The sequence below is a fragment of the Pristiophorus japonicus genome, chromosome 3, assembly GCF_044704955.1.
Source record: "Pristiophorus japonicus isolate sPriJap1 chromosome 3, sPriJap1.hap1, whole genome shotgun sequence".
NCBI lineage: Eukaryota > Metazoa > Chordata > Chondrichthyes > Pristiophoridae > Pristiophorus > Pristiophorus japonicus.
In genome coordinates, this window is record NC_091979.1 from 317,881,717 (window position 1) to 317,909,464 (window position 27,748).

Here is a 27,748-nt window from a genome sequence, read left to right on the forward strand (position 1 = left end):
TTATCTCATCGCTCCCCTATCCCAAAAGCACGATCTGTATTCCAGCCATTGTTGCGATGCAGCAGAATATAATATCAATAGAGCAGCCAATATACACAGAGTAAATTCTAATCAACACATGAATAATGAAATAATCCGTGAGGGATTGGGGTCGGCTGTGGGGCAGGGGGGGGAGGGGGGGGGCTTTTGTTTTGATTTCTGAAAAACAAAAGCAATATACTGCAAATGCTGGAATTCTGAAATAAAAACAGAACATGCTGGACCCACTCAGCAGGTCAGGCAGCTTCTGCAGAGAGAGAAACAGAGTTAATGTTTCAGCTCGATAACCTTTCATCAGAACATATTTTCTGCAGATGATAAGGTATCGGTTGTTTTCAACTTCCCGTCTCAAGAATAATTCTTCAAAATCATCTGACTCTAAAAGGGTGTGGATGATATATAAATATCTTGGAAGAGCTGAACACACTTAGTTCTGTTTTTACAGCTGATCAGACAACAGAAGTAAAAGTAAACAAGAAGCAGGCCGATTCATTCCGACCATCATGAGGTAAGAGTGAATTTCATGTGTAAATAACGTATATAGTAAAGGTGTCAGCTGTGGTACAGCGGTAACACGCTTGCCTTTGAGTCAGTGGCTTATGTCCCACTCCAGAGACATGAGCGCGAAATCCAGGCTGACATTCCAGTGCAGTACAGAGGGAGTGCACACTATCGGAGGTGCCGTCTTTTGGATGAGACATTAAATGGAGGCCCCGTCTGCCCCCTCAAGTAGATGTAAAGGATCCCCTGGCATTATTGCGAAGAAGAGCAGGGGAGTTTTTCCTTGTGTCCTTGCCAATATTTGTCTTGTGTGTCAAATCTTGGTTAGACCACACTTGAAGTACTGTGCAATGTTCTGGTATACCTATTATAAAAAGGATATAGAGGCACTGCAGAGGGTGCAAAAATGATTCACAAGGATGATACCAGAACTGAGAGAGTATACCTATCAAGAAAGGCTGAAAAGTCTGTGACTCTTTTGCCTAGAATAAAGACGGCTGAGGGCGTGAGCTGACCAAGGTCTTTAAGATCATTGAAGCGTTTGATAAGGTAGATGTAGAGAAGCTGTTTCTGCTTGTGGGGGAGACCAAAACTAGGAACAATAAGTATAATAGTTACTAATAAATCCAAATAGGAATTCAGGAGAAATGTCTTCATCCAAAGAGAGGTAGGAATGTGGAACTCTCGACCACAAGGAGTAGTTGAGCCGAATAGCACAGATACAGTTAAGGGATAGCTAGATATACATATGAGTCAGAACGTAATAGAAGGATTTACTGATAGGGTTGGATGAAGAAGGGTGAGACGAGGATCGTGTGGAGACCAATTGGGCTGAATGGCGTGCTTCTGTGCTGTAGACGCTATGTAATTCTCTGTAAACCTTAATCGACATCGCTAAAACACAATGGAATGAATTTAGCTGTACTAATAACAGCAAAGCTGTCAGTGCTTGCCATTATTGCAATGTAAATTTCACAGCAACTTCTGGCATCTGCACATGCGCAGTTTTTAGTGGAAATCCAGAATTTGCTGTCTGTGATACCCTGCTTCTCCACAGGGTGTGCTGTTGCAGTCTTCGCCGATGGAACCTGCACAGAAATCATAGTTGAGGCATGAACCTAAACTAATTACCCACTATTAACACACTAAAGACCAATGAAAACTTGAGCCTTCTTCAAACAGGAGTAACTGAGTTTTTAACGGCATGATAATTCATAATTACTGTTGAACAACCTCTCTGGTCCTGAAAAAATAATTTTTTAATGTGGAGTCTCATTCCCTCAGAAGAAAATTCATGTTGCAGACTTTTAAAGATATAAAAATTAAAATAATGTTATTATTATAGTTTATGTGTTTGCTCTTTTATATCTCTCTCTTAATCTCATGTGTATGTCCCAATCTTTATTTTGCTTCCTGTACAATGATTTAAATGTAATTTATATTTCCTGTTATTTACTTCCTGCTTTGCCACCTGTGCGGTTTCTTCAATCTGAGTGGTTGAACAGCTTCCCTGCTGCTTGGTCTGCTCACAGACATCACACATCCCCTGCAGGGGGCATCGAATTCAAACAGACGCTGGAAGACTGGAAATCTGCGTTGACAAGCCCACCAAAAGTCTGTGGGCAACTGTACGTGAGGTCAACGGCAAAAGTCGTTCCTTCGCCATTCACAACAAAATCCGAGCAATTATCCGGCCATTATCAAATTGCTGTTTGTGGGAGCTTGCTGTGCACAAATTGGTGCCAGCATTTCCTGCATTACAAGAGCAACTAAACTTCAAAAGTACTTCAGTGACTTTGAAGTGCTTTGGAATGTCCTGAGTCTGTGAGGGGTGCTACACAAATGCAGCAACTGACACATGTCCTGAGTCCCCAAAGCTGTTCTACCAGCTACAAGGCTTCAGTCAGGAGTGTGATAGAACACTCTCCACTTGCCTGGATGAATACAGTTCCAGCAACACTCAATAAGCTCGGCACCATCCAGGATAAAGCGACCCGCGTGACCGGCACCCCATCCACCACCTAAACCATCCACAAGTTGCACTGCAGCAAATCACCACAGCTTCTTCAATAGCATCTACCAAACCTGCGACCTTTACCATCTAGAAGTACAAGGGCAGCAGGTGCATGGTAACACCATCACCTCCAACTTCCCCTGCAAGTCACATACCATCCCGACTTGGAAATATGTCACTGTTCCTTCATCGTTGCTGCGTCAAAATCCTGAAACTCCTTCCCTAACAGCACTGTGCGATACCTTCACCTACGGACTGCAGTGGTTCAAGAAGGAGGCCCATCGTCACCTTCTCAAGAGCAATTAGGGAAGAGCAATAAATGCTCTCCTTGCCAGTCACACCCATACCCTGTGACTGAATAATTTTAAAAATGTATTTCTTTCCAGAAACAATAGTATTTTTTATATTACACTAATTAAACCAGTTTTGTAAAGTCCCTTGCTCAACCTGGGTCTGGCATTTTTTGTCTTAGTTATTAGCAATGTAACAAGTCAGAATGTAACTGTTTTTATCTCATAATACTCCTGTGAAGTGCCTTGGATGTTTCACTACGTGAAAGAGGCTATATAAATACAATAGTTGTTGTTGTTGTGGACAGTAACACTGACAGCCCCGGTTTGCCCGTGATTCAGTGCAGAGGAGGGAGAACGCCCGGGCACAAGGCCGCTCGCTCTGGAAGTAGCGTGAACGCCTGCGGTGTGTCACCACCAGGTGGCGTGTGAAGTGGGCAGGGGGTGAGGTCAGACAGAACATGGAGAGACTGGGGCAGGGGCCAGTGAAGGCGACAAGAGGCAAGAAAGCCTCGAAAGCTGTTTGGAGAGGAGACGAGTTCAAGAGGGAAACTCAAGAGAGCCACCTGGAGACGACAAGAGCCCCGAGAGCAGCCTGGAGAAGGACAGCAGCTGAGAAGGCGAGAGACTCACAGCGAGACCAAAGAACATAAGAACATAAGAATTAGGAACAGGAGAAGGCCATCTAGCTCCTCGAGCCTGCTCCACCATTCAAAAAGATCATGGCTGATCTGGCCGTGGACTCAGCTCCACTTACCCGCCTGCTCCCCGTAACCCTTAATTCCCTTATTGGTTAAAAATCTATCTATCTGTGATTTAAATACATTCAATGAGCTAGCCTCAACTGCTTCCTTGGGCAGAGAATTCCACAGATTCACAACCCTCTGGGAGAAGAAATTCCTTCTCAACTCGGTTTTAAATTGGCTCCCCCGTATTTTGAGGTTGTGCCCCCTAGTTCTAGTCTCCCCGACCAGTGGAAACAACCTCTCCGCCTCTATCTTGTCTATCCCTTTCATTATTTAAAATTTTTCTATAAGATCACCCCTCATCCTTCTGAACTCCAACGAGTAAAGACCCAGTCTACTCAATCTATCATCATAAGGTAACCCCCTCATCTCCGGAATCAGCCTAGTGAATCGTCTCTGTACCCCCTCGAAGGCTAGTATATCCTTCCTTAAGTAAGGTGACCAAAACTGCACGCAGTACTCCAGGTGCGGCCTCACCAATACCCTGTACAGTTGCAGCAGGACCTCCCTGCTTTTGTACTCCATCCCTCTTGCAATGAAGGCCAACATTCCATTCGCCTTCCTGATTACCTGCTGCACCTGCAAACTAACCTTTTGGGATTCATGCACAAGGACCCCCAGGTCCCTCTGCACCGCAGCATGTTGTAATTTCTCCCCATTCAAATAATATTCCCTTTTCCTGTTTTTTTTTCCAAGGTGGATGACCTCACATTTTCCGGCATTGTATTCCATCTGCCAAACCTTAGCCCATTCGCTTAACCTATCTAAATCACTTTGCAGCCTTTCTGTGTCTTCTACACAACCCGCTTTCCCACTAATCTTTGTGTCATCTGCAAATATTGTTACACTACACTCTGTCCCCTCTTCCAGGTCATCTCTGTATATTGTAAACAGTTGTGGCCCAGCACCGATCCCTGTGGCACACCACTAACCACCAATTTCCAACCCGAAAAGGACCCATTCATCCCGATTCTCTGCTTTCTGTTAGCCAGCCAATTCTCTCCATGCTAATACATTTCCTCTGACTCCGCGTACCTTTATCTTCTGCAGTAATCTTTTGTGTGGCACCTTATCGAATGCCTTTTGGAAATCTAAATACACCACATCCATCGGTACACCTCTATCCACCATGCTCGTTATATCCTCAAAGAATTCCAGTAAATTAGTTAAACATGATTTCCCCTTCATGAATCCATGTTGTGTCTGCTTGATTGCACTATTCCTATCTAGATGTCCCGCTATTTCTTCCTTAATGATAGCTTCAAGCATTTTCCCCACTACAGATGCTAAACTAACCGGCCTATAGTTACCTGCCTTTTGTCTGCCCCCTTTTTTAAACAGAGGCGTTACATTAGCTGTTTTCCAATCCGATGGTACCTCCCCAGAGTCCAGAGAATTTTGGTAGATTATAACTAATGCATCTGCTATAACTTCCACCATCTCTTTTAATACCCTGGGATGGATTTCATCAGGACCAGGGGACTTGTCTATCTTGAGTCCCATTAGCCTGTCCAGCACTACCTCCCCAGTGATAGTGATTGTCTCAAGGTCCTCCCTTCCCACATTCCCGTGACCAGCAATTTTTGGCATGGTTTTTGTGTCTTCCACTGTGAAGACTGAAGCAAAATAATTGTTTAAGGTCTCAGCCATTTCCACATTTCCCATTATTAAATCCCCCTTCTCATCTTCTAAGGGACCAACATTTACTTTAGTCACTCTCTTCCATTTTATATATCTGTAAAAGCTTTTACTATCTGTTTTTATGTTTCGCGCAAGTTTACTTTCGTAATCTATCTTTCCTTTCTTTATTGCTTTATTAGTCATTCTTTGCTGTCGTTTAAAATTTTCCCAATCTTCTAGTTTCCCACTAACCTTGGCCACCTTATACGCATTGGTTTGTAATTTGATACTCTCCTTTTTTTCCTTGGTTATCCAGGGCTGGTTATCCCATCTCTTACCGTCCTTCTTTTTCACTGGAATATATATTTGTTGAGCACTATGAAAGAGCTCCTTAAAAGTCCTCCACTATTCCTCAATTGTGCCACCGTTTAGTCTGTGTTCCCAGTCTACTTTAGCCAACTCTGCCCTCATCCCACTGTAGTCCCCTTTGTTTAAGCATAGTATGCTCGTTTGAGACACTACTTCCTCACCCTCAATCTGTATTAAAAATTCAACCATACCGTGATCACTCATTCCGAGAGGATTTTTTACTAGGAGATCATTTATTATTCCTGTCTCATTACACAGGACCAGATCTAAGATAGCTTGCTCCCTTGTAGGTTCTGTAACATACTGTTCTAAAAAACAATCCCGTATGCATTCTATGAATTCCTTCTCAAGGCAACCCCATGCGATTTGATTTGACCAATCGATATGTAGGTTAAAATCCCCCATGATTACTGCCGTTCCTTTTTCACATGCCTCTATTATTCCCTTGATTATTGTCCGCCCCACCATGAAGTTATTATTTGGGGGCCTATAAACTACGCCCACCAGTGACATTTTCCCCTTACTATCTCTAATCTCCACCCACAATGATTCAACATTTTTTTCATTAGAGCCAATATCGTCTCTCACAACTGCCCTGGTATCATCCTTTATTGACAGAGCTACCCCACCTCCTTTCCCTTCTTCTCTATCCTTCCGAATAGTCAGATACCCCTGTATGTTTAATTACCAGTCTTGGCCACCCTGCAACCACGTTTCTGTCATAGCCACCAAATCATACCCATTTGTAATGATTTGTGGCATCAACTCATTTACTTTATTTCGAATGCTGCATGCATTTAGGTAGAGTGTTTTAATACTAGTTTTTAAACCATGATTTTTACTTTTGACCCCTCCTGGAGCCCCTTTATATTCATACATATTGTCCCTTCCTATCACCTTGTGGTTTACACTTACCCCAGTGCTACTCTTCTTTGTTGCCTCCTGCCTTTTGCATTCTTCCTTGGGGTCCTGTTCATCTGCGCTCTCACCTATTCTAACTAGCTCAGAGCCCTCTTCTGGGTTCCGAATACTCCTCGCGTTGAGGCACCGAGCTTTCAGGCTTGCCTTTTTATTACATTTTGACCCTTTGGAATTTTGCTACATTAGCCCTTTTTGTTTTTTGCCTTGGGTTTCTCTGCCCTCCACTTTTACTCATCTCCTTTCTGTCTTTTGCTTCTGTCTCCATTTTGTTTCCCTCTGTCTCCCTGCATTGGTTCCCATCCCTCTGCCATATTAGTTTAACTCCTCCCCAACAGCACGAGCAAACACTCCCCCTAGGACATTGGTTCTGGTCCTGCCCAGGTGCAGACTGTCCGGTTTGTACTGGTCCCACCTCCCCCAGAACCGTTTCCAATGCCCCAGGAATTTGAATCCCTCCCTGCTGCACCACTGCTCAAGCCACGTATTCATCTGCGCTATCCTGCGATTCCTACTCTGACTAGCACGTGGCACTGGTCGCAATCCAGAAATTACTACTTTTGAGGTTCTACTTTTTAATTTAGCTCCTAACTCCATAAATTCGTCTCGTAGGACCTCATCCCTTGTTTTATCTATATCGTTGGCACCAATGTGCACCAGGACAACTGGCTGTTCACCCTCCCTTTTCAGAATGTCCTACACCCGCTCCGAGACATCCTTGACCCTTGCACCAGGGAAGCAACATACCATCCTGAGCCCAATCGCCGTGCAATCCTCATTGGCAATAAAGCACGATATTGCCAGCCTATTCCCCCATTCCCTCTCACTTTTACTCTCATTATTTCCCACATATTCTCCAACAGCAGCTCTGATGGGAAAGGGAAGGGAGTGAAATGCAGGGGAAAGGAGGGGTAACAGGTGTAATGTAATGTCTTCATGGGTTCTTGGCTTAAGAATTCATAGCAACACTTTGCTGTTAAGAACTAGTTGGTTTATTAACAAACGACACATTACCACAAATACAAAAGCAAAATACTGCAGATGCTGGAATCTGAAATAGAAAGAGAGAATGCCAGAAATCTCAGTGGGTCAGGCAGCGTGTGTGACAGAGTTCTGACAAAGGGTCACAGAACCGAAACGTTAACTTTGTTTCTCTCCACAGATGCTGCCTGACTTCCTGAGATTTCCAGCATTTTCTGTTTTTATTACTAAACATTACCAGTTCATCCACTAGGCTCAGAACTGCACAACTCATTGTGGATGACCCAGAGCCAACTGACTGGGGTTTTATTGAATCCTGTGAACATCACGTGACTGGCTCAGCCACTCACAGTGCAACAGCTCTACAAACCTGTGAGCATACACACAGGTACATACATTACAACAAGGAATAAAGGGTAATGAAGGGGAGAGGTAATGGGAAGGGTTGAGGGAGCTAAGATGGGAAATCGATTTCAATATAGGAGAGAGCGAAGTGTGAGGTGAAATGTGGTTTGCAAAGTGCCCGGGGTGTTTGTCGAATCCCCTGAGTATTTCCCAAACCGACCTAACCCTAATTTCAATGTTTAGGGAATTGTGGTCCTGCTCCCCACATTCTCTAACATTTAAAGCTGTAACTTTTGGCACAGCTCTGATCATGTTGTTTCCTGACATGCGCAGAGTTATCTCCTGAACAGGACAGTTACAGCCAGGCTGGAGACAAACGATGTAAACTGGGGTTTGCTGACTGCAACTTGCTTTAGTATAAAGATACTCGAACTGTCAACAGTCTCGCTGGAATGCTTTAACCTGCACTGACTGCCTGTAGCCCTGGAAGGTCATTGAAGGTTGGCATGCAGGTACAGCAGGCGGCTAAGAAAGCAAATGGCATGTTGGCCTTCATAGCGAGGGGATTTGAGTACAGGGGCAGGGAGGTGTTACTACAGTTGTACAGGGCCTTGGTGAGGCCACACCTGGAGTATTGTGTACAGTTTTGGTCTCCTAAATTGAGGAAGGACATTCTTGCTATTGAGGGAGTTCAGCGAAGGTTCACCAGACTGATTCCCGGGATGGCAGCACTGACATATCAAGAAAGACTGGACCAACTGGGCTTGTATACACTGGAGTTCAGAAGAATGAGAGGGAACCTCATAGAAACGTTTAAAATTCTGACGGGTTTAGACAGGTTCGATGCAGGAAGAATGTTCCCAATGTTGGGGAAGTCCAGAACCAGGGGTCACAGTCTAAGGATAAGGGGAAAGCCATTTAGAACCGAGATGAGGAGAAACTTCTTCACCCAGAGAGTGGTGAACCTGTGGAATTCTCTACCACAGAAAGTTGTTGAGGCCAATTCACTAAATATATTCAAAAAGGAGTTAGATGTAGTCCTTACGACTAGGAGGATCAAGGGGTATGGCGAGAAAGCAGGAATGGGGTACTGAAGTTGCATGTTCAGCCATGAACTCATTGAATGATGGTGCAGGCTCGAAGGGCCGAATGGCCGACTCCTGCACCTATTTTCTATGTTTCTATGTTTCTAACTCTGAGACACCAAATGCTGGCTTGCGGCCAAAACTGAATTTGCACATTTACTCAACAGGCCGATATTTAATCAGCACGTTGCTCAAACTATACAACATGCAGATAGCTGGCAATTCAGATGAACCTGTTTAGGTAAAGGAAGAAATAATGAATTGCATTTACATAGTACCTTACACAATCTTAGGACGTCCCAAAGCATTTCACACCCAATTAAGTACTTTTGAAGTGTGGTCACCGCTGTAATGAAGGAAATGCGGCAGCAATTTGGTGCACAGCAAGGTCCCACAAATAGCAACATGATAGTGACCAGAGTGTAGTTTTTGAAATTATATAATGAACTCCGTACTGTGAGCCAGTGACTAGGTGTTACCTGGTCAGTCTTTAATGGCTTCCAGAAGTGAAGATACAAAGGTGAAGTTCAGTTCATACACCAGGCCCAGCACCAGTGTACTCATGACCTTAGGACCTCTGACAGTAGTGGCCCCTGGTGGTGGGCAGACCTTATGTACATACATTACATCATTCCCCCCGCCAGTTCTTGGCACAAGTCCATATTACAAGCTCAGATGGTCCGGAGCACTTCGCTCCCTAGTTGACCGTCTCAGTACAATCCCAGTGCTTTCCGAGTCTCTCACGACTTGGAGCTGGGTGTTGACCACAGTGGGTTCTTCTGATGGCTGGACATGAGTTGGTTGGTCGTCTAAGCTCGAGGTGTCTTCTTCCAACTGTTCCGGTTCGTCAGTGTGTCTTTGCTTGATTTGATCAATGTGTTTCCTGCACATCTGCCCATTCCTGAGCTTAACAATAAACACTTGATTACCCTCCTTATCCGTAACATTGTCCAGGAGCCACTTGGGCCCTTGACCATGGTTAAGTACATACACTGGGTCATTTACAGATAGGTCACGTGACACTGCGGTGTGGTTGTGATACCACTCCTTGCGTTGACGTTGGGTTTCGACATGATCGATAAGGTCAGGATAGACTAGAGAGAGCCTGGTTTTGAGGCCTCTCTTCATCAATAGTTCTGCAGGTGGGCCCCCGGTGAGTGTGTGTGGCCTTGACCTGTAACTGAGCAGTATGCGTGATAGGCGTGTCTGCAAGGAACCATGAGTTACATGTTTCAGGCTCTGCTTGATGGTTTGAACTGCCCACTCCATTTGGCCATTGGACGCGGGTTTGAACGAGGCTGACCTCACGTGTTTTATGCCGTTGCGTTTCATGAACTCTTGAAACTCCAGGCTCGTGAAACACAGTCCGTTGTCGCTGACAACGATGTCTGGCAGACCATGTGTGGCAAACATGACTCTCAGGTTCTCAATGGTGGCAGTGGAAGTGCTGGATGACATGATCACACATTCTATCCATTTGGAGTATTCATCCACCATCACAAAAAACATTTTACTGAGGAAGGGGCCCGCAAAGTCAATGTGGATTCTAGACCACGGTTTGGATGGCCATGACCACAGACTGAGCGGAGTTTCCTTTGGGGCATTGCTTAACTGCATGCAAGAGCTGCACTGATGCATGCATGACTCTGAGTCCAAGTCAGTGCCACGCCACCAAACATGGGACCTGCCGATGACCTTCATCACGACAATACCGGGATGCATACTATGTAACTCCCGCACAAATCTCGCCCTGCCTTTCTTGGGCATTACAACACGATTACCCCACAGTAATAGTCAGATTGGATGGACAGCTCACCTTTGCGATGGCTGCACAGTTTGGTTTCATCACCCATTTCCTTGGGGATGGTCGACCAGTCCCTGTTGAGAACACAATGGTTTACAACTGATAGGGTCAGATCCTGGCTGGTCTCAGTCTTGTTGAGCAGTGACAGCCGACCCTTCACTCTCAAAGGCATCCATGACCATGAGTAGCTCTGCGGGCATTGGCGTTTCCATCTCCGGTGTGGGCAACAGTAACTGGCTCAATGCATCAGCGCAGTTGTCGGTGCCTGGTCTATGACGAATGACATAATCATCGACAGATAATGTCAGCGCCCACCTCTGGATGTGGGACGACGCGTTGGTATTGATACCTTTATGTTCTGAGAACAACGATATAAGCGGCTTGTGATTGGTTTCCAGCTCGAAGTGAAGCCCAAATAGGTACTGGTGCATTTTTTTTACCCCATAAACACATGGTAAAGCATCTTTCTCTATCATGCCGTAAGCTTTTTCCGCCTTGGACAGGCTTCGAGACGCGTATGCAACTGGTTGTAGCTTGCCTGACTCGTTGGCTTGCTGGAGTACGCAGCCGACCCCATAGGACAATGCATCACAGGTCAAAACTAGACGCATGCATGGGTCATACAGTACCAGTAGCTTGTGGGAACACAACAGATTTCTAGCCTTCTCAAAGGCACTGTCTTGAAGTTCATCCCACACCCAGTCATCTTCTTTCCTGAGCAGCTTCTGCAAAGGCTCTAATACTGTGCTCAATTTGGGTAAGAAGTTACCGAAGTAGTTGAGAAGATGCAGGAACAAACACAGCTCCATCACATTCTGTGGCCTGGGCGCATTTTGATGGCCTCTGTTTTCGCGTCTGTAGGCCTGATTCCGTCTGTGGCAATCTTTCGTCCAAGGAATTCGACCTCTGGTGGCAAAAACACGAAGACAGAATATTATCTGAATGGTGGCAGATTAGGAAAAGGGGAGGTGCAACGAGACCTGGGTGTCATGGTACATAAGTTATTGAAAGTTCGCATGCAGGTACAGCAGACGGTGAAGAAGGCAAATGGTACGTTGGCCTTCATAGCTCGGGGATTTAAGTACAGGAGCAGGGAGGTCTTACTGCAGTTGTACAGGGCCTTAGTGAGGCCTCCCCTGGAATATTGTGTTCAGTTTTGGTCTACTAATCTGAGGAAGGACTTTCTTGCTATTGAGGGAGTGCAGCGAAGGTTCACCAGACTGATTCTGGGGATGGCAGGACTGACATATGAGGACAGACTGGATCAACTGGGCCTGTATTCACTGGAGTTTAGAAGGATGAGAGGGGATCTCATAGAAACATATAAAATTCTGACGCGACTGGACAGGTTAGATGCAGGAGGAATGTTCCTGATGTTGGGGAAGTCCAGAACCAAGGGACATAGTCTAAGGATAAGGGGTAAGCCATTTAGGACTGAGATGAGGAGAAACTTCTTCACTCAGAGAGTTGTTAACCTGTGGAATTCCCAACTGCAGAGAGTTGTTGATGCCAGTTATATTCAAGAGGGAATTAGATGTAGCCCTTACAGCTAAAGGGATCAAGGGGTATGGAGAGAAAACAGGAAAGGGGTACTGAGGTGAATGATCAGCCATGATCTTATTGAATGGTGATGCAGGCTCGAAGGGCAGAATGGCCTACTCCTGCACCTATTTTCTAAGTTTCTATGTTTCTATGAAAACGCACTTTGAACATTTCAGCCTGTGTCTCACTTTGTCCAGACAATGCAAAACCTCTTCCAGATTGTGCAGGTGCTCAGCAGTGTCACAACCTGTGACTAGGATGTTGTCTTGGAATACCACGCTCCTGGGGATGGATTTCAATAGGCTCTCCATGTTTCTCTGAAATATGGCTGCCACTGAATGAATGCCAAAAGAGCAACTGTTGTAAATAAACAGTCCTTTGTGTGTGTTGATGCACGTAAATTTCTTTAATGATTCAACCAGTTCCTGTGTTATGTCGGCCGACGTTCGATCCAATTTGGTGAACGATTTTCCCCGGCTAGCGTTGCAAACAGGTCATCAGCTTTCGGTAGCAGGTACTGATCTTGTTTCAAAACTGGGTTGATCGTGACCTTGTTGGCTCCACAAATCCTGACCGTGCCGTCGCTCTTTAACACCAGCACAATGCGACTGGCCCATTCATTAAATTCGACCGGTGAAATGACCCCCTTGCATTGTAGTCCAATTCGAGCTCGACCTTTTCTCTCATCGTGTGCGGGACTGCCCTGGCTTTGTGATGGATGGGCCTTGTATCTGGGCCTAGGTGAATCTGCATCTTGGCTCCTTGAAGCTGCCAATTCCCGGTTCAAACAGTGAGGGAAATTTTCTCAGCACTTGAGCACACAAATCATCATCCACTGATGACAAAGCTTTGATATCGTACCATTTCCATTTTATTTTATCGAGCCAACTCCTGCCGGATAACAATGGGCCGTTGCCCGGGATAACCCATAATGGTAGATCGTGAACCGCTCCCTCGTACGACACTCTTATTGCTGCACTCCCGATCACTGGTGTGAGCTCTTTGGTGTAGGTACGCAACTTCGTATTTATCGGACTCAGCTTGGGTCTCTCTGCCTTGGTCTCCCACAGCTTTTCGAAAGTCCTCTGGCTCATTATCGATTGACTCGCACCCGTGTCTAATTCCATGGATACCGGCACGCCGTTTAATGTTACCTCCATCATTATCGGTTGGCTCTTTGTTCGGAACGCACGTACGTTATACACTTCCTCCTCGGAGCTCTCAAATACCTTGAGCTGCATCGCCAGATCCACGCTGAATTGATCATCATCCACGTGGTGCGTCACAGCTCGCTTGCTCCACTGCGGACACATCCGCTGAAGATGACCCGTCTTCACACACCCTCTGCATACATACTGCCTGAAACGGCACTGATGGGGGCGGTGAATGCCCCTGCAACGCCAACACATTGAGCTCGGATTGGCGCCCGATGGCGAACTTTGAGCGGCTCCCGTTCTCGCATACACAGTCGAGCAGGCCCTCGATGGCGAACTTTGAGTGGCTCCCATTCTCACATACACAGTTGAGTAGGCCCTCCATGGTGAACTTTGAGCGGCTCCCGGTCTCGCAGACACAGTCGAGTAGGCCCTCCATGGTGAGCTTTGAGCGGCTCCTGGTCTTGCAGACACAGTCGAGTAGGCCCTGCCATGTTCAGCTCTGCCGGCCGTCGATACAATTTTGTACACAGTACTTGCCGTGGAGTTCCTGTTTTGTCGCGATATCTGCTTCGTGCTTTTCTGTGTGGACAGGCAAGCCTGAGCGATGGCGATGACCTTGCTGAGGTCCGGTGTCTCCGCAGCCAGCAGCTTATTTAAGATCATCTCGCGGTTGACCCTGATCATGAAAAAGTAACATAGCATGTCTTCCAACGCAGACCCAAATTTACAAGGCCTTGCAAGACATCTCAGGTTGGCAACAAATGCCGCTGTATCCTGGCCTTCTGGACGAATGTGCGTATAGAAGCGATATCTGGATATGAGGATTCCTTCCGTGGGTTTAAGATGTTCCCGAACTAGAGCACACAGTTCTTTATAAACCTTTTCTGTGGGAAGAATGGATGAGAGCAGATTCTCGTAGGGCCACAGACGGTGAGAAGAACTGCCCTGCACTTCTCTGCATCCCTGTCTTTGTTTAGATCGTTTGCCACGAAATACTGGTCAAGACGATCCGTGAAATCGCCCCAATCCTCTCCCACTGTTGGAATCTCTCGAGAATTCCAACAGTATTCGATCGTGCTGTGCTCGCCATACTTTTGTTTGGGTTTGTATTTGCCTCGTCGCCAGTTGTGGTGTATGAAATGACACAATGAACTCCATACTGTGAGCCAGTGACTAGGTGTAACCTGGTCAGTCTTTAATGGCTTCCAGAAGTGAAGATACAAAGATGAAGTTCAGGTTATATACCAGACCCAGCACGAGTGTACCTTTGACCCTCGGACCCGATGGCAGTGCCCCCTGGTGGTGGGCAGACCTTATGTGCATACATTACACAGATAATCTGTTTTCTTGCGATGTTAACTGAGGGATAAATATTGGTCAGGAGATCGGCGTGAGCTCCTCTGCTCTTCTTCGAAATAAGTTCTAAAACCGAATGTATTTGGTTAGAATTGAGGAACAATGGAGGAGCGATTACCCTAAACTATAAACCACCAAATAGCAGGAAGGTGGTAAAGGAGCAAATTTTCAGGCAAATTGCAGAAAGGTGCAAGAACTATAGAGTAGTGATAATGGGGGACTTCCATTATCCTAATATAGAGTGCAAAAATAACACTGTAATGGGCAAAGAGGAATTCCTGAAAAGAGTACGAGTGAAATGTTGCTTTGTTTCCAGCCCAATGAAGAAAAAAGAAGTCCTGGTTCTAATTCTGGAGAATAAAGTTGGACAAATGGAGCATGTTTCAGTGGAGGAGTATTTAGAGACCAGTGATCACAATATCATTAGGTACAATTATAAAAGGGGTGCAGAAACAGGAAGACCTGGGTGTGTACATACATCAGTGTTTGAAGGTGGTAGGACATGATGAGAAAGCTGTTAAAAAGGCATACAGGATGCTTGGCTTTCTAAAAAGAGGCAGAGATTACAAAGTCAAATCCTAAACCTTTCTAAAACACTGATAAATCTCCAGCTGGAGTATTGTGGCCAATTTTGGGCACCACACATTAGAATGGATGTCAAGGTCTGAGAGAGAGTGTAGATGAGATTTACTGGAATGGTACTAGGGATGAAAGAGTTCAGTTACAAGGAGAGACTAGAGAAACTGGGGGTGTTCTCCTTAGAGCAAAGAAGGTTAAGAGGAGATTTGATAGAGGTGTTCAAAATCATGAACAGTTCTGATAGCGTAAATAGGGAGAAATATTTTCCAGTGGCAGAAGGTTCAGTAACCAGAGGACACAGATTTAAGGGAATTGGCAAAGGAATCAGAGGCGACATGAGAAGATTTTTTTTTAAACGATGAGTTGTGACCTGGAATGCACACCTCTGACAGTACAGCACTGAAGTATCAGCTTAGATTTGGTGCTCAAGTCTCAGGAGTGGGACTTAAACCGACAGCTATCTGACTCAGAAACGACAGAGCTAGCACTGAGTCATGGCTGACACAGGCACTAGTTCAATGGAATGAGTTAGCACGAATGTTTCCCAGAAAGAATCACTCGACACTCTGGGTCGGTTCCAACATCAAAACAGCCTTTATTACGCTGGCGGGGAGAAAGCCTCTGGGTTACACCAGGCACTACTCTCCGCTGAACAAAGAAATTCATCGATACTTATACATTTAACAACACTTGGTTACAATTACTCAACCCATCTTGGCTGGACACAATCCAATCACAACGATTATAGATTCTCTTGGGCCAAAGGAATTGACCCCGAAGCATCAAGGGGCTACATGTCTTTGCTAAGAATTTCTCATGGTCTCGTGATGTGATCAGGCCCACCCTTATCTCTACTGTCCTTGGGTTCTGCCTGAGCTTATCTTTCTTATCTTAATCCAATTACAGAGTTCCATTCTGTCCCATTGGGCAGTGACATCTGGTCTGGGCTTCGGAATGTGCTGATTTGGACTTAATTGTGTGCGCCTGTGTGAGAAACACAGTTGTATCAGTTACCTAGGAATGTGGTCAAATCAGCCAGTTGAGTTCCCCTGATGCTTTGCAAAATCTCTGGCAGCCATTTTATATCTAACAGCCATTTTATACACACGTACATACATATGCCCTTCAGGTGCCTTTGCCTTTGGAAGCGCCCGACAACAATTCCCCCCTTTCGGTAAGGGAATAGTCCTAGTCCCCTTTAACCGACAACATTGGTTATAATTTATTACCCCATTTATATCTTTGCGTACCACCCGGTACTCCCTGCCTTAACATGCTGGCCAGTCACGTGGTTTCAGGAGTTCCGGTTGCTTATATCAAATTGATATTGTTCAAATTCTCCTGTCCCTCTGCTGGACAGATCTCCCTATGTACTTGAACCCTGGTCTGATTCTCCTACGTCGTGCATAATGCCTGCAGGTCCGACAGACCATAACACCCCATGTCAGTGCTTTGACCAGCTGTATCCCTACCAGTATGTGTGATATTATTCAAATCCACGGGTGGATGTTTACGTTCATCCCCCAGTCCCAGACCCTCCTCCGCCAACTCTGGTTTTGTAACTCTTGGTCAGTATTCTTCTCCAGTGTCTTTGTCTGTAGTTGGTGGTAGAGTCTGACAGACTGGCCTACTCTGAGTCTTAGCTCCCTTAGTACCTCAGCTAAATTTGGGATAGGGGCCTGCTCTGGCTCGTCATAATCCTGCAGGTGATCGTGGATTTGATTGGTGGAGTTAATGATTTCGGTGCCCTGGCGTCTAACCTGGATAATGCGGGCTTGTCCTATTGTGACGGGTCGTAGGGGTGTGAAGCAAAAGTTTGGTTGCGGGATCTGGTATTGTAAGTCATTGTACTGGTATGAACATACCGTGGCAGAGACACAGTATCTCCCTTTGCCCCTGTAACCTGCTCTGGCAAAATGAGTGGGGGCAGGTACTATTTCTAATACACATCCATTGGTTCATTTAAATCCACACTCGTCTCGTTCTCCTTGTCCCACCGGGTGAGGGCACACCGTAATGTCAACCGTCTGCTTGCATTCCGTCAGGAAGATCCCATAGAGTGTGTTGTCTCTGCAGATAGCAGAGGTTGCGGTCAGATAGTAATGGAGGGAGGTGTTTTCCCGTATGATCCCGATATTCTCCAGTTGATAAAGGGAAACGGTCATGAGTCTTGTGTGACTATAGGTATCATCAGGACTATTCCCACTCCGGCAGCTTTACCCATTGGGCAGTTTGGGATCACTGGGTATACTCTGGTTAGTCCCTTCAGAGTGCAATTATCCAGTGTCCCCTTCAGTTTGGCCAACTGAGCCAGATGTGGGCTGTCAATCCAGTCTGGCACTTCCCCCCTTTGGATCTGATCAAGGTTGTGTTGTATCTGTTAGCTTGATCTTCCTGATTCTGCTCTGCCCATTCTAATAGTCCTTTCATCACCCCTTTAAATTGTTCCACCTTTTCGTTTGGCCCTTGTATATCCAGAGAGTTTACGATGGAGGTTCCGATGTTAAAACCGGTAGCAGCATCATTAACTATTTCTCTCTTAGTCCTATGAAGTGGCTCCTGTCCTCGGAATCTACTGGCACCCATGGCATCAACAGCCTGCTGCATTACAACTTTACTCAACACACCATACATATTTCTTGCCTGTTCTGTACAATATTCCGCCATTCGTATGCCTGAGATATTGATCAGAACAGGCACAATTTCATACTTAACATTATGCATTAAAATAAGTTCTGTCCTTGCTCCAGTCCTTGGCTGCTGGGATGCATATTCCGTCAGTTAAATTAAACAAAGCCCCATTGTTCATGTAGTGGTGTCTTTCCTGCGTGTGCTGTATCTCTCGTAGTCCGTCTGTATTACCCAGTGCTTGCGTGGGCCTTAAGGTTCCCAGTATCATGAGTCTCCAGAGTTGAAGTAGCCACTGCAGTCCCATCTGGGTGAGCGTTATATCTGCAAATTTTAAACAGATAGCCTGGTCGTCACCAGGTGTTAGGTTATGGTCTACTCATCTTTTATCCATGCATGTAGAGGTCACTCGACTCCGCACTCGTTATCCCAGTCTGGTTTACTGTTAGGTTGAGTTTGTGGTCTACACTTACCCACCGTGGGGTACATTGGCCCTATCGCCATAGGTGCTGGTGCTATGGCTGTGCGCTGCACTATCCGTCTGGACCCATTTAAAAAAAAAAATCTCTTCCAGCTTATTTTAGCTTTAACTCCTGAATTTGTTTTGTTTGAGTATCTATTTATTTTATTTGTATCAGGTGAGTATTATTACATAGGCTAGTTCTGTTTTATTTTTTATTCTGACTATCCCACCATTTCCTCTGTCTGTCAGGTGAGTCTTCTTTATTTTATTAGGAAATCCAAATTAATAAGGTCCAGTGTAAAACAGTTGTCAATGGAAAGGGTTAACTCCTTTACAGGTTTGTAAGAAGGCCTGATGTCATTACGTAATCATCCAAAAACATTTTTTTCAAGTCTTTGTGCCTTCAATACTTGCTGAGAAATTAGGAATCTGTTAAAACAGAAGAAATAATTATAAAGCCGTCATAATAAAAATCTTCTCATCGGGAAAGACGGCATTTTAGATTAAACTCCAATTTTTTCTAAACTCCTAATTCAAATACTTGCCAAAGATTTTTTTTAATTGATTTAAAACGAGACCATACATTTTTAATAGCCATTTTGTTTACTGAAATCCAATTTTCACACAAGCTGTATACATTCCAACATTTTGTTTTTTTTTATGGTCCCGTTCACTGGGCAAATCTTGTGTTTTATTTCTCTCTCGGCACAAAATCTAAACTTCCGTGCCAGTTTCATTTTCTATAAGAATTTTAAAATTCAGTAAGATTTTCTAATTCCCAGCTTTTTCTTTCTGTGCTGAGTTCACATAGCTTAGCTCTTTTCTCCTTGTTATTTTCAAAACCCTCCTGCTTGTTTAGACTGTTCAGGACTTTTCTTGATAAACAACGTCCATTTTGGAAATCTTTTCAAACTGCAGTGAAACGTTCTCGTAATTTAAAATCATTATCAATGGAGAATGTCTTTTACCTCTTCAAATTCTTTTTTTTCCTTTTCCCAATTAAATCAATATCTGTTTCACAGCCAATATCAACTAGTATTTAATAAGTTACATCTTTTTCCATTTAAATCTCCTTTCTTCAAATTAGGTTTTGTATTTTACACGGAGGGCTTGTGTCTCCGTAAATTTGTTAATTTAAAATCATAAGACAATCGAAAACATTTTTTTCCAAATTTGTTCAATTTGTTTGCTTTTAAGGTTGCGTCTTTATCTTTTTCGTCCTTTCCATATCTAGAACAGAGTCTAGCACGTAGGCTTTGAAAGCTGCTTTCCATTATCTCAAATGTTCAAGTTTCAAGGTCCTTTGCTCTAAACTGCTAAAGCCTGTTGTTTTAACATTTTAATTTTCCCAAAGTCCCTTTTACACTTTCGCAGATAGCTCACCACTTGCCCAGGAGTTTGACCTGATCCCTGAGGTATTTCTAGATTGTTCCCAAACCCGTTAGTTTTATTTCTTTTTCAAAAAGAGATCAGATTTAACTTTTTATTTTAAATGTATCGCATTTGGTTGTGCCTTTTCTTAACCAGTGGTAGTTGAAACCTTCACAACAAAATGAACTCTTCACTGTTCCCATCCTAATTTCTGCTCCCCTTTTGTAGAATTTGTATTTATTGTTGAATTACAAAATGTCAAATATGGTAATACTGTTTTTTTTAATATGTGCCTAACTTCTGTTTTAGAAGCTGATCAAAAACTTTAATCTTTTGTTCTGTAACTTCAATTTTGTGATACTGTATCTCATAAATTACATCTTTTTTAAGCTTCAGCTTCTGACACAGTGGGCCCAAGTTTCCACAAGAAAAAAAACGGCGCCCCTCCGAGCTGGGCGCCCGTTTTTCGCGCCTAAAACGGCGCCTCAAAAAATACTCTGTATTCTCCACCGACTTACAGGTCCTGTGGCACTCGGCGCAGCCAGCACGAGCTGTGGGGGGGGGGCGGAGCCAGGTCCCTGCGCTGAAAACAGTGCCGGGACCTCTGCACATGCGCGCTACAGTCACCACGCAAGTGCAGTAGCTCCAGGCGCCGAACTGTGTGGGAGGGGCCCGAAGCACGCAGCCCCTAGCCCTGGCCCAATGGCCTCACTGGGGCTGCGTGAATGAGGCTCCTCCCACGGCCAGCTCCTGCTCCTCGGCCGACCAGACCCGACCCGACACCCACTCTCCCCCCGCCGACCCGACACCCGCTCCGCCCCCCCCCCCACCCCCCGCCGACCCGACCCGACACCCGCTCCGCCCCCCCCCCACCCCCCCGCTGACCAGACCCGACCCGACACCCGCTCCCGCCCCCCGCCGACCAGACCCGACCCGACACCCACTCTCCCCCCGCCGACCCGACACCCGCTCTCCCCCCCGCCCCGACCCAACACCCGAGACCCGCTCCCCCCCCGCCCCGACCGAGACCCGACACCCGCTCCCCTCCGACCCGACACCCGCTCCTGTTCCCCGACCCCCCCCTCTCTTCCCCGACACCCCCCTTCTCTTCCCCCCCCCTCTCTTCCCCCCCTCTCTTCCCCCCCTCTCTCTTCTCCCTCCCCTCCCCCTCCCTCCTCTCTCTCTCCCTCCCTCCCCCTCCCTCTCCCTCCCTCCCCCTCCCTCTCCCTCCCTCTCTCCCCCTCCCTCTCTCTTCCTCCCTCCCTCTCTCCCCTCTCTCCCTCCCTCTCTCTCTCTCTCCCTCCCTCTCTCGCTCAGCGGCACAAACAGCTGCAGAATTCTCCTGGCTGAAGCACTTTCACACAGGTAGGAAGATGGTTTATTTCATCTTTTCTTGGCTTATAAATGTTTATTCAGGTTGGATTTATTTGTATAATATTTGTAGACGTATAAATAAGGATTTATTGTCGAATTTAATGAGTTCCCTTCCCCCCCACCTCGTTCTGGACGCCTAATTTGTAACCTGCGCCTGATTTTTTTAATGTGTAGAACAGGTTTTTTCAGTTCTGCAAAAATCTTCACTGGCGCCATTCTACTTTAGTTTGGAGTACATTTTCACTGTGGAAACTTTCAAATCAGGCGTCAGTGGCCGGACACGCCCCCTTTTGAAGAAAAAATTCTGTTCTAATCTCGAACTGTTCTACCTGACTAGAACTGCAGAAAAAAAAATGTGGAGAATTGCGATTTCTAAAATAGTCCGTACTCCACCAGTTGCTCCTAAAAATCAGGCGCGAATCATGTGGAAACTTGGGCCCAGTATGTGTACTTTTATTAAAAAGGCTTCCAAACCCAAGATTTTCCAATACAACCAAAATGTTTATCAAGGAGAATCACCTGAAATATCTCAAAATCCCAATTCAAATATTGTACTGCCAATCTTTTATTTAAAAATCTCTTTACTGAGCTAGAAGCTTTCGTGTCAAGGTTTTACACAAAGGAAAATGGGGGCGTACTTCCCCAACCCACAGCCTGGAGAGACCCACACAGGCTTTTTTTTTAAAAAGGAATTACAGCTTCCCTTTTCCGTTCTTTATCTCATTCCTAGACTAAATTTATTGTCTTTCAACCCAATGTGATCAATGATTGCATGTTTTCTTTTGACAAGTAAGTGAGCATGTCAAATCTTTTTGTAAACCAATGGGACCATGTATTTTTTATCTTTTGCTCAACAACCCTATCCTTTGTGCATTTCCTAGCTCCATAACATATCATCTGAATAAATCCACACCTGCGTTTCTAATTTAAAATGTAATTCAATTCTAGGTTCACACTTTCTTAAAACTTCCCACATACTGGACAACACTGCAAAGGGTTAAAAAAACTTTCACTCTGTTTGAAAAAGTGGGTGGAGCTAAAACAAACAGACAGCTCGACCACTTTTCTAAACAGGCTTTCAGACACATGAAACATTCATTAATTCCCACCTCAAATATTTCGCAGTCAAAAATCACACAAACACTCTCATTCAAAGACAGACATTTACAAAAGCCTCTCTTTATTCAACAAAGCTTATTGTTTGGCCAGCTCTATTTTTGGATCCATACATCATTTAAGATAGTCACTATCAGGTTTTTTTATGGCATTATGTAATTACGCAAGTTATAATTAATACATGATTGATTTACTTTCTCTGTTAATTTTACGTGGGCTCAAAGAATCAGGACCCAGGCCTTATCAATTACTTTCTTTTGTTTCTCCGTCAGGTGGCGGGTAAGAGACCTTTCTGGCCCCCACTCGAGTTTTGTTGGTTTACTGACCATGTCTGGGTAGGACTAGAACTGTTAGGAATCTACTCTCAGAGGTCCGCTTTCAGCTAACGCGACTTGTAGTAGGCCGTCTCTTGGCTTACTGCCGGGTCACAAGTCTGTGATAATTTCTTACAGCAGGCTTATAATACAATCCTTAAATACTTTAAGCAATTCCTGACAGCGCTCTACGTCTCCTTAACGAAATACCTTGCACCATTTTGCCTATTGGTCCGATCCTGTTCACAGACTTGATTTTCGTTGGTCACTGTGCACCACCTGGTCCCCGGGGTATATTTCAAATTACACTACTGGGCCCAGGAGGCCCAGGAGATGTCGCTCGGTATCACGATCCCACGGTCTAAGTGTGTTCCCTATGCCTATTTAATCCTGGCCGTCACGTGGGAACAAGTCCTCTTAATTCGGGCTCAGGCTAGGCGTTTGAGGTATTAGACCGTCTCCTCGTGTCGATCAACCGATGTCCACCTTCAGCACCCTTTCTTATTTTTGTTTTAATCTATACTCACCCGGTTCTTCCAAGCGTGTCCAGCGACTTCCGAATCCTGTTTGTGACACCACTGTTAGCGCAAATATTTCCCAGGAAGAATCACTCGACACTCTGGGTCGGTTCCAACATCAAAACAGCCTTTATTACGCCGGCAGGGAGAAAGCCTCTGGGTTACAGCAGGCACTGCTCTCTGCTGAACAAAGACATTCATCGATACTTATACGTTTTACAATACTAGGTTACAATTACTCAACCCATCTTGGCTGGACACAATCCAATCACAACGATTATAGATTACATGACAGGTTTCTTTTGGGCCAATGGAATTGACCCCTAAGCATCAAGGGGCTACATGTTTTTGCTAAGAATTTCTCATGGTCTCGTGATGTGGTCAGGCACACACGTACATACATCTGCCCTGCAGGTGCCTTTGCCTTTGGAAGCGCCCGACAACAGAATGAGTATAGTTTCCCCAATGATTCATCTGGTTAAAGCAGTGAGTAGCTCAGCCATGTAAGCAGAAAGATCCCAGGATCCGATTCTGGATCCCTGCTGGATGCAAGTTCCCCAGTATCAGCGGCTTGAGCCTTTGATGCTCTTGTGCCTATTTTCAGGGAGGCTGCGAGCCTGGTTGGTGGGGAGGGGCAATGGGGATTGTGGTGTTAAGGTGCACCGTGACGGTATGGGACAGGCTCCATGGTCCAGCTGGTCTTTTCCTGTCTGTTGTTTTTGTTGTTTGTGTGGTTCAGCTTCTGGTTGTTATTTGAGCTGTCAGCTTTTTTAGCGCTGTTTAATAACTTTCCTGAGTTCCTCGGTTGGCCAGTGTGTAATCATTTCCCCATCACCATTCCTATCTGAATGTGTGACAAAACTAATAAATATTTAAACATATTTCTTACAGTGACACTGAAAGGGACGCCCTGAAAGTGAAATTACTTCAGCTACAATGTCACTTCACGTGGAATCTGCAGATGGAAAATGTTGAGTGGGATGATTTGCAGGAACGACTAAACTATATAATAGAGTCTGATATTGTGAAATATCAAGCTATGACTTACAATCTACTTGCTTTTGTAAACTGTACGAGAGGCAACTGTGAGAAGTCGGTCAATAATTTATGGAAAGCTGAAGAAATTCTGAGGAAAAATCACAAATTTGAAATAGAAAAATGGAGCATCATCACCTATGGAAACTCTGCCTGGGTATATTATCATGTGGGAGAACTGGCAGAGGCCCAGTCCTACCTCGACGAGCTGGAGAGGATCTGTCAACAATTTACTGATGGCTCTCGGTATACAGCACTGATACCTGAAGTATACGGGGAGAAGGGTTGGTCACTGTTGAAATGTGGCAGGAAATATTATGAAGAGGCAAATGAATGTATTGAGAAGGCTCTGGAGGGGGATCCTGATGACATTGAATGGAATGCAGCTTATGCAACTGTTGTGTTTCGACTTAAAGAAACCTTTGAAGACCCACAGCGTCCTGAACACTGCAAGGTAGTGAAGCAGTTACGCCGCGCATTAGCACTGAACCCAAATGACTCGTTTGTCAAGATCATGTTGGCTCTGAGACTACAGGATTTCAATCAACCAGACGAATGTTACAGATTACTTGAAGAAGTGCTGCTGGAGACTCCTGATGATCCATATATAACTCAATATGCAGCCAAAGCTTTAAGAAAACAAGGATCTGTTGAATATTCCTTACAGCTATTGAAAAAGGCACTGAAGGTTAAATCCTCTTCTGCACTTCTTCACCATGAGATCGGCTTATGTTACAAAGCTCAGCTGAAACCTCACCGGAAATACTTTGCTCGTGCAGACAGCAGAAAATTGATTGAACTTTGCAAGTACCATTTCCAAAAAGCGTATGAACAGAAACCCTCGCTTACTTTTGCAATACTTCATTTGGCGGAACTCCACGCAATATGTGGAGAATATTTCAAAGCCGATGATATCTACACCAACCTGCTTAGAAATAAAGATTACAGCCCTTTGAATAAACAATTAATACATTGGGACTATGGATTGTACCAGCTGTATAAGAAAGGATCCCAGCTGAATGCCATTCATCATTTCAAGGAATGCTTAAAACTCAAAGTTAACACCAACAAGAATGAGGAATGCCGCGCAAAATTGAAACGTATTGCTGAAGATCGAATGAGTAAAGATTCAAGAGACAGTGTAGCTTTTGGTATATTGGGACTAATACACCAGATTGATGGCAAGAAATCAGAAGCCATTGAATACTTTGAGAATGCCCTGGAGTGTGATCGTGACAATGAAGAATTTCAAAGTGCTCTATGTAAGCTGCGTCAGGTTACATAGGGCAATGTAGGGGAGAGATTATAGAGAACATGGTTGGAATGTGGGAGGAAATGGATTGCAATGTAGGGGAGAGGGAAGTGTGGGGTCAAATCTGGTTTGCAGAGCGCTCAGGGTTTGTTGAATCCCCTGAGTATTTTCCAAACCTATCTAACCTTAATTTCAATGTTTAGGGAGTTGAGATTCTGCTCTCCACATTCTCTAACATTTAAATGTATAACTTTTGGCAGACAGCTCTGACCGTGTTGTTTCCTGACATGTACAGAGCTCTCGCCAAAACAGGCCAGTTACAGCCAGGCCGTCAACAAGCAATTTATACTGGGTTCTGTTGACTGTAACTTGATTCAGTTTAAAGGCACTCAAAGTGTCAACAGTCTGGCTGGAATGCTTTAACCTGCACTGACTGCCTGTAGCCCTGGAACTCCGAGACACCAAATGCTAGCTTGGGGCCAAAACTGAATTTGCACATTTACTCAACAGTCAAATGTTTAATCAGCAAACTGTTCAAACTATACAACATGCAAATAGTTGGCGATTCAGATTAACCTGATTCGGTAAAGAAACAAATAACGGTCTGGAATTTGCCGTCATTTCACCTTTGACACTGACCGTAACTTCAGGATCGAGCGCGTGTGCAACCTAACCTTGCAATCCCACAGTTGTGGTCAGTCATTGACTGCCTCGATACTGGCTGTGCTATGGAACCCCCACTGCCTCCCAACCCTTCTCCACAGCCGGCAATCAGTGTAAGCTGTCAAATTATGGAAACTGATGAAAACTTTGGCCCTTCCATGGTAATACCACTGTTAAATACTCCATTAAAGGTTAGGTCCTTTTGGATTAGGTGTAATTGGGGTTTTAACAATATATTGACTGCTGAACAAAGGCTATGGCCCTGAAATACTCATTTTAAGTTTCTGGAGTGTCAAATGTATCTACTTTAATAAAAATTGACATGTTTAAGAAATATTAAAAACAACTGATTTTTTAAAAATATCCATCTTTATTTCAGGATTTCCTTTTCCCCATGTCAGGGCTCCAATCTTTGTTTTGTTCTCTCTAACATTTTCAAAACATTAGAATCAAAAGGCCTGAACTTGGTCAAAGCCAAGGCCCGGCCAAGTGCCGCCCAAAGCACTGCCGATGGCCGCCGAGAGACCGGGCGGTACTGTGCCGGGAAGAGCCCTCAAAAAGAGATGGCAGTCCCGCCCGGCAGCAAAATGACAGCTTGTACCATCACTCTGGGCGGCAGCAGGCGGGAGCTCTCAATCTCAGCAGCAGATGCTATCCTCGCCCAAGTGCCGCCGAGGATTGAGTTGGGTCCAGGGAGGGGGGAAACACTGATAAATAAAAATAATCACAAAAAAAAAATACGCCCGTAGCACCTTCAGGGGACCCCATTCAGTTAAAACACTGAAAGAAAGAAAATTAAAACATGTTCACGAACCGTTTTTTTGCAGGTCTTCGTACTTACCATCAGGGTTAGACCTGCCTCCACGGAACGGTCCTTCGCCCTGTTGCTGCTGACTCCCACCCTCAGCAATATGGCAGCTTAGCGAGCGGGAGGTTACTTACGCGACTTGGCCGCCAGTGGCTGCCAGCAGGCGGTTCCCAGCGGTATTCCCCTCCCGCCGGCATCAGACCAAGAGGGATCTGTCACCTGAGGGGAGAGCGGAGAATAAAATCGGCAACAGTCGGTGGCACTGGGCGGTAAGGCCACCAATTTCGGGGCCAAAGGAACTTACCCATCTCCTGGTTCACTGTCTGTGACAATTCTGTGTTTACATTGGCTGCTTAGACAGCTTGTTGAGCTCACAGCAGCTCTCCGCTGGGAATCCCCATTAACTTCCGTTATTTCAATGACGCCTCGGAAAAGCTGAAATGGTCCCCACAGAGATCACAAGCTTTTTGTGCGAAGATTACTTTGGGACCAGCAGCAAACGCCTTTGCTTCGCCACTGACCGCAAACTACAAGCCATTGAGTTGTATTGATACAGTACATTTCACAATCTCCGCACATCCTGAGTGGGTGGACCAGGCCTCGGTTTAAAGTCTATTCCAAAAGTGCAGTGCAGAACTCCCTTAGTACTACACTGACGTGTCAGCCTAGATTTTGTGCTCAAGTCAGTGGAGTTGGATTTGAACCCATAACATTCTGACAAAGTCTGTATTTTGACATTTTATTCAATGTGTTGTACCCCTCAGTGTGTATTGGTATTACTATTCTGTGTGTGCTATTAAAAGTGTGCCTTTTACTTTCTTTTAAACACAATAAAGCCATACCTGCTTCCTACCTTGAAA

General features: G+C 45.1%; 1 protein-coding gene across 3 annotated transcripts; it reads left to right on the top strand.

The window, feature by feature from the left end:
* Window positions 1-417: 417 nt before the first annotated feature.
* Window positions 418-27,748, top strand: LOC139260374 (interferon-induced protein with tetratricopeptide repeats 5-like). Of its 3 annotated transcripts, XM_070876924.1 has the most exons (4): window positions 418-547; window positions 7,660-7,866; window positions 24,022-25,427; window positions 26,908-27,748. In XM_070876924.1, the coding sequence occupies exons 3-4, from the start codon at window positions 24,092-24,094 to the stop codon at window positions 26,931-26,933; spliced, it is 1,362 nt and encodes a 453-aa protein (XP_070733025.1). In that variant the 5' UTR covers window positions 418-547; window positions 7,660-7,866; window positions 24,022-24,091; the 3' UTR covers window positions 26,934-27,748. The 3 variants fall into 3 exon arrangements, with proteins under 3 accessions (XP_070733025.1, XP_070733023.1, XP_070733024.1); XM_070876922.1 differs by lacking the exon at window positions 7,660-7,866; XM_070876923.1 differs by lacking the exon at window positions 7,660-7,866 and having other exon boundaries at window positions 420-547; window positions 24,022-27,748.